Source organism: Caretta caretta, chromosome 1, assembly GCF_965140235.1.
Source record: "Caretta caretta isolate rCarCar2 chromosome 1, rCarCar1.hap1, whole genome shotgun sequence".
Taxonomy (NCBI): Eukaryota; Metazoa; Chordata; order Testudines; family Cheloniidae; genus Caretta; species Caretta caretta.
In genome coordinates this window covers 138652137-138668981 of record NC_134206.1, presented here as the reverse complement: position 1 = coordinate 138668981, position 16845 = coordinate 138652137, and the positions used below count along the sequence as shown (strand labels likewise).

The following is a 16845-nucleotide window of genomic DNA, read 5'->3' as shown; positions in this document are numbered from 1 at the left end:
CTTAGAGCTCAAGTTCCTGGCTCTGAGCCCAATGCACAACCCACTAGACTATGCTATGTCTCGAGGTTGTGGCAGAATGCCAACCTAGACAAATGGGTGTCAGGACACTAAGGGTATGTCTATACTACAGTGAAAGTCTGGACTCAGGCTTGAGCCCAACTCCCCCATCTATCTATACACAAACCTATCTGACTTGGGCCAGTAAGCCCTCAGGACCCACACCCAAAGAACCAGCAAGGGGGTTGGGTCGAGCCCAAAGTCTAACTGAGACATGAGTCCACAATACATCATTTCGCATTGTGGGCGCAGCTTTGGCCCCAGGTGCCCCACAGTTCAACAGTCCCACGGGCCAGTGTTTCTATCCTTTGGCTAGTCTTGGGATAGAATCAACTTCCAGGAAACTGAAGCAACCCCCTGATGCAAGTACAGTTGCCCAGCATTACATTATCATTATATTTATGATGTCATTTTAAATCTGAGACTTTGCTTTTCCATCACCACACTGTCTTTTTACTTTGCAGCAGAATGGAAGTCTTCAAATTATTGATTTTCTGTTTTCTCTCATGCAGTATCTATTAATGGGGTAAACATGTAAGAAAAAGGTTCTGGGCTGGTGATCAGTGGTGCCATGCATTGTTCTGTGGAAGATCTGGTTCCATTTCCCTTTTTCAGTCTGTTGCTTCCTGGCTTAGCAGGGACAGCAAGCCCTCTGGAAGAATAGTGGCTACATGATAGGCTCTGGGGGCAGAAGGGGGAATGAAAAACAGCTGGAAAACAGGGCGACAGGATCCTTTGGTTTGGACAGTCCTTCAAAGGTTCAGTCTCTTCCTCTAAAGATAAAATTTATTGTGGTTAATGTAGTTGGAATGAAAAATCCTTGAACTAAAGTTAGCAGAATATGTATGAAGTGATTAAAAAACTTTAAATTTAAAAAGATTTAAAGTCCAAAATTGTGACTATATTTAATTTTGATATTTTGGTTTCTGAAGCTCATTTTGGGTTTCCTTTTCTGCATGCTGATTTAGTGTGATTTCTAAGGATAAATGTGTGTTTACCAAATGTGCTTTTTGTCACTGTTAGATTTCCAGCTCGAGACCTGTGTGCTGCTACTCATTTTCCAATGAAGTACATCCTGGTAACTGGTGGTGTCATCTCAGGCATTGGCAAAGGAATCATTGCAAGCAGCATTGGCACCATACTGAAATCATGTGGTCTAAGAGTCACTGCAATCAAAATTGATCCTTATATTAACATAGATGCTGGAACTTTCTCACCATATGAGCATGGTATGAAGGGTGATCCTTTTCTTTCTGCATGCATAAGTTCAATTACGTTTTGTTTTCATAAACAGAATTTAAGTGTATCATGTGAATGCATTATAGACTGCATCTAGTGAAAACTAGATAACAAAAGGAAATGACACGTAATATGGGGATATAGAGGTATGGACTGCTGAAGATATTGGTGTTAAATGTGGTTTTATTTAATGCCATCAGCAGTGAATGCTACATGGTAAGATAAAACAACAGTTAGTTCAGTTCAGGTTATACCTAATTCAAACATTGTGTGAACACTCGTAAAGACAGAGAAATAACACAAAGAGGTCTAAAGAGCCTGGAAATAACAACATGAGAATCAGCTTGGAAATACAAACTATGATACAATGAGAACAACAAATCTGAACATAGATATTTAGGGGGAGGGAACCACTTGGAAAGCAGTGATGCCATAAGCTCAGTTAGATATGATCGTATAATGCAGTATAGTGATGAAAAGTGGGCAATGGAATTTTGGGCTGCTCTGCCAGAGGCATCAAGTCATAGAGTTAATAAGGACTCTCTAACACAGGATAGATGAGATAGTATCTAGAATGTGAAATCAAAATCAGTTGGATTGCACAGATGTAACGGGTCAGAATTTGACCCACTGTGCCCAGGCACCTCCTCTGTCTCAGTGGGCTTAGCACTTCCCCCTCTGGCAGTGGCGGGGCCTGGAGTAAATCAGCCCCGCTCTGGATATAGTTTGTCTTCCCACTCTGTGTTTATTTATCAATATTTTCAAGGTAGGCCTTGGGGCAGGCCCAAGGAGTGCTCCTCCACCAAACAAAAGAGATAAATTAACAAACACAAAATAAAGGGGGATACCTTTTTCTGCTGCCTCCCTCATTAGGGGCATTGGGGTGTTTTCCTTTTATTGGCCCTGGGATGTCAGTCCTTCCCCTAAACAGGCACTCATATTTGGTTGTTTCCCCTGTACCGGGGGGGTTCTACCAATTTTGCCGTCCCAAGCAGTCACTGCTGAATTGCTGCCACCGCAACAGCGGCAGAGCTGCCGCCCAAAAGCTGCCGCGGCTGGAAGAGCAGCGGAGCTGCCGCCGAATTGCTGCCACGGGACACAGACTGCTGTCCCATTCTAAATGCCGCCCCAAGCACCTGCTTGGAAAGCTGGTGCCTGGAGCCAGCTCTGCCCCTGTAGGGAGGAGAACAGCCTCTCAACCTGGAGAAGCTTCTCTCCCTGTTGCCCCTAGCCTTGCAGCAGCTTGTCTCTCCTCCTCCTCCTCTCTCACCACAGGAAGAGTTTTTAAAGGTCTCAGGTCTGAGGTAACCCCTTATCAGATTATAAGAAAAAGGGCCTTTATCATTCTAGGGCTAACATACCTGCCTTCCACCACTCTCTTGCAAATGTCCAGCCTGACTTTGTCAAGCCACTCATTTTGTTCTCAGCAACTCAGTACCAAATATCTGTCAACAAATTGGAAGGTATTCAAAGAGCAACATAAATAACTAAGGGGTCATAAGGCTTAAAAGAAGAGATGTAAATAATTAAATATGTATAATTTGACTTTAACGACAAAGTTGGGTCTGTTGACATTTTAAATGCCAGTCCTGTGTAGAGAAGGACTGTCAGAAAGAGATTTGGGTTGAATGATGTCAATTGGATTGAAAACAAGGCAAAAAAGTTCGAACAAGGGCAAATGTGTATATTATTGGCTAGTGGCTTGGTAAAGACAGCATTATGGGATCTACCAACATGTCTTGGTCAAACTCTTAGACAAAACTCCCATATCCTTCTGATATCCTAAAACACCTAGGAGAGTGAGGTTGAACCTGACACCTCAGACTTTAATTAAATAATCCAAATTAGAATAGATTGGCTGGGACAAATTCATCTAGGTGTCAAAAGCATGTGGCTATGCTGCTAACGAGCCAGCTTTGGAAAACATCCCACAAGCCACTAGCATTAGTTGAAAGTGTACATTTTAGTCTCTCTCAGAAAACTGGAGTACTGTAGATGTTTAGGAGTTGAAGTTTTAAAGCTTGTTTGATTACATACAGTTCTCCATACTTGTTGTACGAAGTTGATCATGATGGCTGAAAAAAAATTGCTGATGAGTTATCCAAATCTTATGTGGTCATGGTCCAGATTTATAAAGGAAAACACTACTTGCATCCTCTGCCACGTTATTGATTTGCTCATCACAAAATAAGTTGTGCACAGCATTCAAACATGTACCTCCTGCCAATAGTAGTGTTTTAAATTATGTTTCTTAGGCAAATTCTGACTGTGGGTCTTTAGTCTACCCCACAGCTTTTGGAGGCAGAGACAAACTTGTTGGCTTTGGATGCAGGCGTAGCTTCTCCCACTGAAGCTAAGCTACTCCAGTTCTTTTTGTCTCCAGAGCTTCAAGGACTGAAAATGAACCCAAACTATTTAAATTGTATATGTTAAAACAGAGATGGGCAAACTACGGCCCGCAGCCACATCTGGCCCACGGGCCCGTACTGTCCGGCCCCTGAGCTCCTGGCCTGAGAGGCTAGCTCCCTGCCACTCCCCTTCTGTTCCCACTCCCCTGCAGCCTCAGCTGACTGCACTGTTGGCGTAATACTCTGGGTGGTGGGGCTGCAGAGCCGCAGCCTGACCTGGTGCTCTGTGCTGCGTGGTGGTGTGGATGTCTCCAGCCAGGCAGCATGGCTGCCAGCCACCGGTGCTCCAGGCAGCTCGGTAAGGGGACAGGGAGCAGGGGGGTTGGATAGAGGGCAGAGGAGTGGGGGTGTGGGTAGGGGTCGGGGCTGTCAGAGGGCGGGGAACAGGGGGGTTGAATGGGGTCAGGGATCCTGGGGGGGCAGTCAGGAAGGAGAGGAGGGGTTGGATGGGGTGGCGGGGGGCAGTCAGGGGTGGGGGATCTGGAGGTGGTCAGGGGACAGGGAGGGGTGGATGGGGCATGGGTTCTGGGGGGGCCATCAGGGGACAGGGAACGGGGGGGTTGGATGGGGCAGGAGTCCCGAGAGGGCCGTCAGGGGACGAGAAGCAGGGGGGATTAGATAGGGGGTGGGGGCTGGGCCAAACTTGGCTGTTTGGGGAGGCACAGCCACCTCTAACTGGCCCTCCATACAATTTCGGAAACCCGATGTGGCGTTCAGGCCAAAAAGTTTGCCCACCCCTGTGCTAAAACGTGATATGTTAATATGATCTACAAAACCTCATTGCAAAAATTTTCCCCTTTTGCAGGCGAGTCACCCTTGCTATGGCAGAATAAATGCCAAAAGAGCCCAAAAGTAAAAAGTGCCTCAATTGTTTCTCTTTGCTCCTAAAGTGAAGTGTTTGAGGGGGTGTAAAGAGGTGTATTTTTGTGTCAGAAAAGATGGCTCTATACTTGGGAGACAGATCTGAGGCCAGAAAAGACTCTTGAACTCCCTTCCTGACCAGCAGCTGGTAAAAGGGAAATCTATGATGTAAAGAGATAAGGGTCACCTTGCTCCCAAAGTGAAGCAGGAGCAGTGCACCAAACAACCTCCTAAAAAACCAAATGTAGCCCACCCAAGGGACCTTAGGCCTCCAAAATGGCCACAATGGGTATGTCAGAGGAGAATGATAGAACTCTCCATCAGAATCATGGTCAGCTGCACAAGCAATGCTGGGTATGTCTACACTGCAGCTGGGAGTGTGCCTCCCATCCTGGCTAGACAGACAAACACTATCTCCGCTGGAGTTAGCACACTAAAACTAGCAGCATGGACGTTGTGACGTGGGCAGCGACATGGGCTAGGCATCTGAGTACAATCCCGCATGACCCCCCTGGGTCCATACTTGAGTGTCTAGCCTGTGCCATCACCTGAGCAGCAATGTTTACACTGCTATGTTTAGTGTGCTAGCTTAAGTAGAGCAGGCATGTATCTGTCTACCTAGGCTAGGAGGCATGCTTCCAGCTGCAGTGTAGACATACCCAGCATTGCTTGTGCAGCTGACCATGGTCCTGATGGAGGGTGGTTCTCTGTGGCAGCAGAGGGAACAGAGCTTCTGTGAGGAGTCAGATTCATCAGAGACTGCATCCATTCCCTGAATCAGCCAATGTACAAAGAGGAGACATTTTCAAAGGGACCAAGGGAAGTTAGGTGACCAACTCCCATTGACAATCAGTAAGAAATGGGTACCTAACTCTCATTTGTGCCTTTGAAAAATCTTCCTCAAGGATTACACTAGCTCCTACAAGACCTCTAACCCCCTCATAGTCAGACTGTGCAAGTCTTTTGCAAAAATTGTAGAGTATGTCAAGAGCTAATGGAGTTCTCAGACACATCAGCCTTTGAGGATTCCATTAGCTGCTGGAAATCTTTAAAAATATTTGCTAAATGTCTGCATAGTTGCACACAGAGAGGGCTGTAGGTCCTGCATCTGATCTAGTTTTGAGTATCTTGGTTGATCAATACAAACTCTAGAATGAAATAACCAGACTTCCAGAAAATACTGAAAGTCATACTATTTCATTGTCTGGAAGATGGACTGGGTGATCTAATAGGCTTTTTTAATCTCTAACTTTTATGATACTATGAATAAATTTAATGTTACTAGGCCAACCTATATTTGAGATACAACATTTTTAAAAGATGATAGACCTTTCCAAGAGCTCATTTTTCAAAGAGTTTCCTATAAAGTTTTCTGGCAGGAGGCCACATGTAATAAATTTCAGACAGAAAGGAGTCTTTCTGAGGAAGGTAGAAGTGAAGGTCAAAATTAGTTTTATAATGGAAAACTCGTTATAGTCTTAACTATAAAGTCACTTTCTCGGTTCCATGATAAGTCAAATCTTTGGCAGTTTCATTCTTGTCAGTTTGACAGCTTCAGAAGTTATAGCCTGTGGTGTGAATGTCCTGTGGGTGGTTAGTGTAGTGGAGAACTGGAGAAAACCCCCTTGATTACTAAAATATTTCCAGCTGTGCTTGGAGTTGAAGTGTACTCTGGTATCTATTTAAAATGAAAAGGGGCTTATTCACCACAGGAATCAAATTCAGAACTGGGTCCTGTAATTTCAAGTCCAGAAGGCAGGTGCTTTGAAGAACTGAACTGTTGCTTTTCAAGTCAGAGGGAGATATGACTTACAGAGTAGCAGAGCAGCACTTGAAAGGGGTTAGCTCAGATCTCGATGCTGAAGCAGCCTAGTCCAATAGATAGGCACAGGACTGGGACTTAAGGAGAACTGGATTCTATTCTTGGCTCTGCCATTTGCCTTACTGGGTGACCTTAGGTATGTTGCCTTATCTACTGATTGTGTATTCATTATATTGATCAATTAGAAATCCCAATAACATTCTGTGGGTTACGAGGGTCCTGGCTCCTGATGAGACCCAGAAGTATTAGAGTTATCACAATGATGAGAACCCTGGTGTGCACAGCAGAGATGCTCATACTTAGGAAAGGCCTTCTGTCTTGGTAATATTTTTTTAGCATGGTTAGCAATATCACAAACACTTCAACTCTGCAAAGAGGGTAGAAATAATATAAAACGAGTGTCTGAGCATCCATATACTTACACTATTTCTTGCAGAACAACCCAAAAGGTTAGTCATCATCTTCATTGTCATCCTTACTAGCAGTCATTGTCCTGGCCTCTTCCAAGGCATATTGGCCGAAATGCACTTTTACTGTGCCTAGCGCATATTCAGTAGGGGTCTCAGCCCCTTTCCTTGTCTGTATTTCCTCACCCTACTAAAGTTGGGGTGCTCTTCTCCCATAAGTTACTAGGCCTTTTACCTCAAGTTTATTAGCATATTCGTCAATTAGTGTCTATGGCATTCTTGTGGTTGGATATCTTCTGATGTTCCTAACTTAAAATATCTAAAGCTGGTATTAACTGACATCTTGTGGTTACCTGTCAGAAGTTGAGTCATACTCATTTATTAAAGCATTCTGTCTTGTGATATCTTATGATCTAGGGTTACTCCTGGTTATCTTATGAGGCCTTAGGCCTTGATTAGTTTAGCTAAGCCAGGGGTTCTCACAATACATTTTTTGGTGGTCTCAGTGTGTGGCCACCAACTCTTGCTGGTGGCTGCTCTGACAATTTTTCCTAAAATACTTAATTAACTTTAGGAAAAAAACCAAATAAATATGCACACATACATGTCCAAATCGTTGTCATTTATTTATGTAGTTGGAAGGCAGTAGTAAGTAGAGCTCTCCATTCAGTGCACCCAGACTTTGTTCCTATTCTAGTGCTTGGAGGGTGTCATGGAGCGGGAGCCCCTCACCCTGTTGGGAAGCTGCCCAAGCCCTGAAGCAGCCCTGAGCCACTGAGCTACTGCGATAACTACAGCATCTGTAAACAGTGTGTGCGGCCCCAGGCAGGGGAAGCACTGACCAGTCTCTCTGTCCCTGCCTCCCATGGCCCTTCAGTGAGACCCCACCCCAGGTAAGGTGGGTCAGGAACTCCCTGGCCACCTGGGGAGTCCTAGGCTCCGTGCCCAGATCGGGCGGGAGCAGGAGAGCGCCCCAGCAATCGAATGCTGCAGCCACCTCCACTGACAAGAGCCATCTCCAGTGCCATGTACACCAGCCCCATGTGTTTCCAGAGGTGCTGCCAAGCACTCATGAGGAGGAGGTTGCGTGGTGTAGGTCACCAGTCCCTGGTGGTGCATCTCACTGCCCTTGGTAACAGCTATTCTGGAGCAACAGCTGGGCGCTGCAGGGAGGGGCCACTGCGTTGTCTCCTCCAATTTCCACCCATGCTTTGGAGGCTGTTGTGGCTGCAAAAAATTCTACTGGTGGCTGCATGTGGCCACGGTGCCCGCATTTGAAAAATGCTGAGCTAAGCTATTGTCTTACAGACCTTGAGGCTTTTAGGTGCATTGCATTACTGCCTTAACTTATACCTATGTCTTACCTATCACTACCTATAGGCTACAGGTAAATTGTTTAGGCCATACTTTTCAAATATTGATACCTCAAGTTAATCTGAACTTAAGTCACTATTTCTCATAAATGTCAAGTTGTGCTGCTTTTTTATATATAAAAAGAAAAGGAGTACTTGTGACACCTTAGAGACTGACACATTTATTTGAGCATAAGCTTTTGTGAGCTACAGCTCACTTAATCGGATGTGTAATTGGAAATTATCACTAGAGATATTCATTTAAATGAAAAAGTAAGTAAATAAGTGCATTTATTATAAAGGAAAAGAAAATCCTGTTTCAGATATAAAAAGCTATATCTAGAACAAGCAGTTTAGTGAAATTTTTACTAAAGGTGATAAAGCAAAGTTCCTTTGACTGCTGTATGCAAACTAGTATATTTTAATAAATATTTCATTGTGTGCCTAAGTGCATACCAATCCTTTAACAATAGGTTATAATAGCTCATACTATCAAATAAAAGTTAACAAGTCTATTTATATACTTGTTGCTGATAATAATAATATAATAGCACTCATAATCTTCAAAATGCTTTTACAAATATTAATTAAACCTGTTTGCATTATTGAAACAGTTCTGGGAGCTATTGTAAATTTTCAGTAGGTAACTTTTTAAATCAGAGGGCCAAATTTTGCACTAGATTATGTTCATGTAATTCTGTGTTCTGCACTGAGGTTGTGCAGTTTAACTGAAGGCAGACTTTTGCCCTCATTTTTATAAAGATATAAATACTATTAGATTTTTATTCATTAATAATTTAAAAAGAATATCAGCAATTATTATTTTTATGGACCAATCTCTTGCCATATGTATTTTAAACCATATTAATATTTGAATTAAACAGATGACAGAAAGAATCCACATAAAATGAACTCCGTGATTTTTAAAAAACCTGTGAAATATAAAAGGATCTAATTAAAAAAGGAGAAAAGAAAAAGAAATAAAAAGGAAAAAATCCTGCTCCAGGGCTAAGCCTTTGTAGGCTATACTTTAGCCTGGCCTATGCCATGGAGCTGCCTGTCTCCACTCACTCCACTCATTCTCCTAAACCTTGGGACAGTGTCCATCAGGTTTGACTTCCTGCAACTCACATTAGTGAAGAAAATGGGGCGTTAAGTCAAAACTGGATGTAAAAAACAAGGTTTAAATCTATCTATATGTAAATAGAGAAAACAGTTACATAGCTTCTTGTTTCCCATCTTGTCTGTGTCCAGGTTAATTTAAGTATGGCATTTCAGTTGCAGTAAATGTTTAGACTTTTTCAGGTGATTGAAATATAGAAATCTGTCCTCTGCCCTTGCCCCAATATCATCTAATGGGAGACAGAACGTCATATTTCAGTCTTTTAGATCATATCATCGGTTATTTTTTATAATCCCAAAACATTTCCTCTTCTTTAAGGGCCTGATCCAGTGCCCATTGAAATCAATGGAAAAACTCTCACTGATTGACTGGGTATCAGGTCATGCTCTAAAAGAGTCGGCCGTGCAGTCTGAAAATATGCCAGCTTTCCCCCATTACTACAAAATACCAGGTTCTAAGTCTTCCTCAAAGTTTGCAAAGTACCCTTCTGTATCAATAGTCTTACAAGTAATCAATACAGCTCTGTGTGTAACACTCACTTTTCCTTGTCAGTGACCTCCTAGCAGACACCAGGCTGACTGGTCCCTTTGATCAAAATGCTACCAGCAATGTAACTTTAGCTAGCTGAACCCATAGTTCAGAGTTCCCAGGTTAATCTTTTCCTGATTTCAAATTAGCCAAAGTTTCCTCATTCTTTATTCTCAAGGAGCCTGCTCTTGAGAGGTGGTGGGCGTACTCAGCCCCCGTGACTTAAATGGGAAATTAATAGCACACTGGAGGAATGTAGCATCTCACAGATTGTAAATCATCTACCCTCTTGTGCAGTGCATTTTCTTTCATTATTTGTTTAAAGAGAGTGTGATATCCTGATGGACACATTTTTACATTGCAACTGTGTATTTACATATTCTAGAGCTTACCTTCGAAAGATTTTATCTTTGTTTGTATAATATGAATCCAGCAAATTATCTAGTCATTGATGCTTAAGAGCAGTACTTCTTGCTGAAGTACTTTTCAGTTCTCCAAAGCACTTTCCCATCTGATTTCATTTGGAGCCATATTGGAGGCAACAGGTGTGGTTCCCTCACAGGCTGATGAAGGTCACTGTTTAAAAGAGGCATCTTTAGAGATCGAAAAAAGTCTCTGGGCTTGATCCAAAGCTCTTTGAAGTCAATGGAAAGATTCCACTACCTTCAGTGGTCACTGGATAAGTCCCTAGCTGTGGGTATGACAAACCAGATATTTATGCTGAAACAACTGAATCAAAACTAGGGGTAACATTTTCAAAACTTGCTAAGTCACTCATGCAGATTTTATCCCAAATCTGAGCCTAAAATAATTAACATAATTGAAATAAAGCATTGCACTTCATTGCACTTATTTATACAGCACCTTTACTAAAATGTATTTATTATGTTTGCAGAATTCCTGCCATTTATTTAGTAATTTGTAATCATTACATTGTTTTCCTATGTGTTAATGTAGGAGGAAAACCCAGGGCAATTTATTTTGTACCTTTTCATTTTCTTTTTCAGGTGAAGTTTTTGTACTAAATGATGGTGGAGAAGTTGACTTAGACTTGGGAAATTATGAAAGATTCTTGGACATCAACCTATATAAAGATAATAACATCACCACTGGAAAGATCTATCAACATGTAATCAATAAAGAAAGACATGGAGATTACTTGGGAAAGACAGTTCAAGGTACTTTCCGTGACGGGTTCGGTCACAGAGACCCCCTTGGGACTGTCACCTGATGTGCTGTGACTACCTCTAAGCTGGTTTTCTCTGCCAGTTTGGGCCTACAGGACCCTAATTTGTTGAGCCAGACATGCCAGTCTGCTCCAACACAGACCCAGGGTCTGAACCACGCGCTCCAAAGCTGCAGACTTAAATGAAAACAGCTTAAGAAGTGCTCCTGTCTCTAGCACTCACACACCCAGCTCCCAATGGGATCAAACCCCAAATAAATCCGTTTTACTCTGTATAAAGCATATACAGGGTAAACTAATAAACTGTCCACCCTCTATAACACTGATAGAGAGATATACACGGTGTTTGGTCCCCCAGGTATTAATTGCTTACTCCGGGTTAATTAATAAGCAAAAGTGATTTTGTTAAGTATAAAAAGTAGGATTTAAGTGGTTCCAAGTAATAACAGACAGAACAAAGTTAGTTATCAAGCAAAATAAAACAAAACACACAAGTATAAGCCTAATATATTAAGAACTGATTACAGATAAAATCTCACCCTGAGATGTTCCAATAAGCTTCTTTTACAGACTGGACTCCTTCCTAGTCTGGGCCCAGTCCTTTCCCCCGGTACAGTTCTTGTTAGCTCCAGCTCAGGTAGTAACTAGGGGATTTCTCATGATTGGAACCTCCTTTGTTCTGTTCCACCCCCTTATATAGCTTTGGCACAAGGCGGGAATCTTTTGCCTCTGTGGGTCCCCACCCCTCCTTCTAAATGGAAAAGCACCAGGTTTAAGATGGATTCCAGTACCAGGTGAAATGGTCACATGTCCTGTGAGACCCCAAGCCTTCATTCTTCCTGGCCTGACTCACAGGAAGGTTTGCAAGTAAACAGAGCCATTTACAACCAACTGTCCTAGTTGATGGGAGCCATCAAGATTCCAAACCACCATTAATGACCCACATGTTGCATAATTACAATAGGACCTCAGAGTTATAGTTCATATTTCTAGTTTCAGATACAAGAATGATACATGTATACAAATAGGATGATCACATTCAGTAGATTATAAGCTTTGTAATGATACCTTACAAGAGACCTTTTGCATGAATCATATTCCAGTTACATTATATTCACACTCATTAGCATATTTTCATAAAATCATATGGAGTGCAACGTCACACTTTCCATGTAGGTTAAAGTCATGCAGATTATTTGAGTTTCTAATAAAGACTGTTTAGAACAATTACTTGGGTAACTTTTATTTATTCAGAGGGATACTGACATATTTGCATTACTGGATTAATGTGAATGAAGTGCTCACTTCAAATACTTTCCTGGATTTATGCTAATTTTGTTGATAAATTGGGCAACTGAAATTGTAAGTTAATTTAGATCAAGGACAGTTTGAGTGCAGTAGGTAAGTGTGCTGAAGCTGCCTATTTTTCTAGTTGAGCACATTGTTCTGTCCTCCAGATGGTCCAGGAGGAGTTTGCTTCCCATGTGCATTCCAGTAATCAAGCTTTACTTGCATATATGTTTTCCAAAGAGCAAATTTCAGTTGCATCTATAAATATTCAGGAACATCCTTTTCAATTTGCATGCAGTCATTCACACCGGAAGTGCTGGCATGCTCATCCATTCGGGTTTCAGAGGGTGCATACTGCATAGAGCAGCTGCTCTTTGCTGCCTTGACTAAACCCTTCCTCCTTGCCAACAAGATTTGGCCATACTTCAGTCTTCTGGAGGGACTTCTGCAGGCTCAAAGAAAGGAGGAACATGCCATGGGGCTGCTGCTTCCCCCTTTCATCTTCCCAGCTCACTGTGTTTTTCTCTCCTCTCTAAGTGGGAAGCAATATGTGGTCCTACATTAGGAAGTGCTTCCTTTTCTCATTTGCCTTGCAGTTGTTCCACACATTACTGATGCTGTTCAAGAATGGGTGATGAATCAGGCAAAGGTTCCTGTGGACAGTGACAAGAAAGAGCCACAAATATGTGTCATTGAGGCAAGTATGAAACTTCCCATCTTGGCAGATGTAATCCATGGGGTTGGTTATGTGTGATGAATAAACAGAACTTTTGTTTCCTCCCTTGTTTTGTGCTGTGTATATATGTCAGGTTGAGTTGATATGGATAGCAACAACAAAGACACACAAATACTGTATGGCCCTTGGCGTTGATTCTGAGTATGTAATGCATGGATTCCTCCCTGTGACTTCCATTAATGTGATTAAATCCCCATGCAGAGCATTGAAACTTGCTGAAGAGTGGCTCCTTAGGTACTGATACTCTCTTAAAGCAGCCAGTCAGTGTAATTAAGTTCCGGTGTATTTATTTTCACAAGCCATATACAATGGATTCCAGCTACGTACACTGGGTTAACAATATTAAGGAGCAGGACTTAATTTCCTTGATGATCTCAGAAATCATGACATCATAGTCAGTAGAAGAACTCTTCAAATCATAGCTTGCAATCTTCAAACCAAGGATCCTTTCAGGTTGTTCATGATCATGCTTTCAAGAATGTATCTAAGAACTTATGGATTGAGGTCACATTTTAGCTATTTTATTTTTAAGGTCTTGCAAAACAGTATAGTCCCTCCTGTATAAAGCACTTTGAGATGTAAGGACAAAAAGCACTACGTAAGTGCTAGGTAGTACTATTTATTATCATTCAAGTTTCAATGAAATTTTTCAAGAAGACATGTCTGGGAATTCGAAGAAAGAGTATTTAATGGATTTTAAGGCCAGGAAGGACTATTATTATCATCTAGTCTGAACTCCAGCATAACGCAGGCCATAGACACTTATTTATTTCTGTATGAAGCTCATAGTTTCTTTTTGAACTATAGCATATCTTTTGGAAAAACAATCCAGCCTTGATTTTAGCCTCAGGTTTCGGCTTGATTAGAAAGATTCCACTATATTTATGAAGTGTACAATATAGATCCAACATTTCCTTTAAGCTTAGACAGAGCAATAAACAGAAAAGTGCACAGGAACTTCCTTATATTAGATAGGGGTGAGGCTGTCAGTGATTCTTTTTTCCAAATCAGGAAACTTTCTGTAGAGACCAAGACACACTCAAATACGGTTTCAAGGCTTTCAGGTTACAAATATAATTTATCAATTGCAAATTGTTGCAGTAAGTAGGTTTATTATATATGTCAAATACAGTGAAGTCTTTGTGTGTGTGTGTGTGTGTGTGTTTTAATTTTAGTTGAACAAAAATGTGCAATGATTCCAGAGACCACAAGAGGGCACATCAGACCACATTCTGAGATAATTTTGCTTTTAACGATCTTGTTGGAAGACTGCTTATGCAGCTCCAGTCTTTCTATCTGTTTATGCAGCTCCAATCTAGCTATTGACAGGTTTCAGAGTAACAGCCGTGTTAGTCTGTATTCGCAAAAAGAAAAGGAGTACTTGTGGCACCTTAGAGACTAACCAATTTATTTGAGCATGAGCTTTCGTGAGCTACATCTGAAGTGAGCTGTAGCTCACGAAAGCTCATGCTCAAATAAATTGGTTAGTCTCTAAGGTGCCACAAGTACTCCTTTTCTTTTTGTGAATCTAGCTATTGCTGAATACCTTTCTTTATTAATTTAATTTATTCCTTACTTCTATCTTGTTCTGGCATAAAATGTTTCTAATTATTTCTGCTTTTACTAGGATGCCAAACTGGTGATGTGCAGTTTATCCCATTGTAGAGCTATGATAATAGCATTAGATGCCCTTTTCATATTTACCTCAGTTATTATTAATTCAGCAAACAGGAAACTAAAAAACATTTTCATTCTCAATTACCAAATTGCAGTTTACTGTATTGATAACTTGTTCCTTACTACTTGATTCAAGAATACAGGTGTCTCCAAGATACTGAAAATTGTATATAAAGCATAAAGTTTTCGGTGTTAACAGACTTATTCTTGTGAAAAACTGTGCCCTCAGCATTGAAAGTGAATAAAATCAGCATTGAAAATGAGTAAAGTTTTCCACATGAAGTGGCCCATGTAATGATGCAAAGGCTCTTTACAAGATGTGCCTTCAGAACCATACTTCATTCATTCTCACTCTTACAACATGCACAACTGAGATGAGCAATTGAAATTTTCAGGGCTGACAAAGTAGAAATTAATTTTTTTAACTGACAGAGCAGTAGTAAATTCTAAGCCTTCTTTTTCAGCTGGGTGGAACTATTGGAGACATTGAAGGAATGCCATTTGTTGAGGCATTCAGACAGTTCCAGTTTAAGGCAAAAAGAGAAAACTTCTGCAATATCCACGTTAGCCTTGTACCACAGGTAAGTTAGTAAGATAATATATTTTCATTTTCAGTTAAGTTTTTCCCTGTACTGCATTCTATATCATTTTTTAGGGGTTGTAGTGGAGGGAGTCAGTGTTTTAAAGCTTAAAGAGACAATGGGTGAAATCCTTGCTCCTCTGAAGCCAGTGGGAGTTTTGCCATTGTTTTTACTGTAGCCAGGATTTCACCCAATATTCTTTAATTGTCTCCCTTTTAGTATTCCAGGTAATGTAACTGAAGACTAATAAAACTAACTCATCTGTGAGTTTACATCTGCTTTATACTGGTGAAAATTTTTTGTTCTATCTAACCATGACTTTTACGCCAATAAATAGATTAAAAGTTTTTTTTTAAAGTTGTAAATATTTATAGGCAAGTTTTTGGAAAGTAGACGTGGGGGACTGACAATACCACCATATTTTCCAGAATTTCTTTTGGATTATCCTTTTGGATTATTCTTTTGGATTATAATTTTGGATAGATAAAAAGGAGCCTATTCTGTCCTGATTTATATTAATCCATTTACAATTAATTTCAATGGTAATTGAATGTGTATATTTGAGGACAGAGTTGTGTACTAAATTCCAATCAGTTCCACTTGTGGAAGGTCCCTGAAGGCATGGCACTGTTTTGTGGAGTTTCCGAGCTATTACAGAAGGTCCAGTTTTGGATGTTTCTCCTCCACAGTTCTGAGCCCTATACTCTCTATAGACTGGTCTAAAAGAGACAGTTGGCCTGAATTAGTGCTGTTAGGCTAGAAATTCCAAAGGGTTTCTAATGCATAAAATAATACAGTGTTAGTATTCTCCATGCTAACATATTGTGCTTTGCTTTGATGTAGACCTTTTTCTCTTTATCAATATCCTTACTTTCACTGACATTTCTTTGTTTTTAACTATTGTCCTGATACTATAACTGAGTTACTGTTTCAGCCTTTAAAATATGTTTCCAGCCTAATGCTACTGGAGAACAGAAAACAAAACCTACACAGAACAGTGTTCGAGCGCTGAGAGGCCTAGGTTTGTCTCCGGATCTGGTGAGTTCATAAGGCTATGATAAAATCTGTGTTTATCGGTCATCTAGATATATTGGTGCATGTAAATAATTCAAAGCATAAGACTGCAGTTCTTTCTACTCGGAAAGGGGATCTGTCTTAGGCCTGCTCTGCACTAGAAAATTAAGTTGGTTTAATTGTGTCACGCAGGAGTATGAAAAACCCACATCCCTGAGCGCTGTCGTTCGCTGACCTAACCCCTAGTATAGGCAGTGCTATGTCAATGGAAGAATTCTTCTGTTGACCTAGCTACCACCTATAGGGGAGGTGGATTATCTATGCCAATGAGAGAATCCTTCCCATTGTCAGAGGTAGTGTCTAAATTGAAGTGCTTTAGCAGCGCAGCTGCAGTCGTGCAGCTATGCTGCTGTAGTATTTCAAGTGTAGACAAGCCCTTACGAGGGAGGGGAAGAAAGCAACTTGGACCATACCAGTGTACTAAAAAACCAAAGAAATTAAACTACAAAAATGTACTGAATGTCAATACACTTTAATCCCTAAAATATCCCTAGCTGTGCACTT

At 41.1% G+C, this 16845-nt stretch overlaps 1 protein-coding gene across 15 annotated transcripts in view; it reads left to right on the top strand.

Annotated features, from left to right (window-relative positions):
* CTPS2 (CTP synthase 2) overlaps positions 1-16845 on the top strand; it is a 160174-nt gene that overhangs the window by 9043 nt on the left and 134286 nt on the right. For all 15 annotated transcript variants that reach the window (XM_075131534.1, XM_075131532.1, XM_075131521.1 and 12 more), the window contains 5 exons: positions 1081-1286; positions 10805-10975; positions 12870-12970; positions 15151-15267; positions 16222-16305. In XM_075131534.1, the coding sequence (XP_074987635.1) occupies positions 1121-1286; positions 10805-10975; positions 12870-12970; positions 15151-15267; positions 16222-16305 (639 nt within the window). In that variant the 5' untranslated portion in view covers positions 1081-1120. The remainder of the gene's footprint in view (positions 1-1080; positions 1287-10804; positions 10976-12869; positions 12971-15150; positions 15268-16221; positions 16306-16845) is intronic.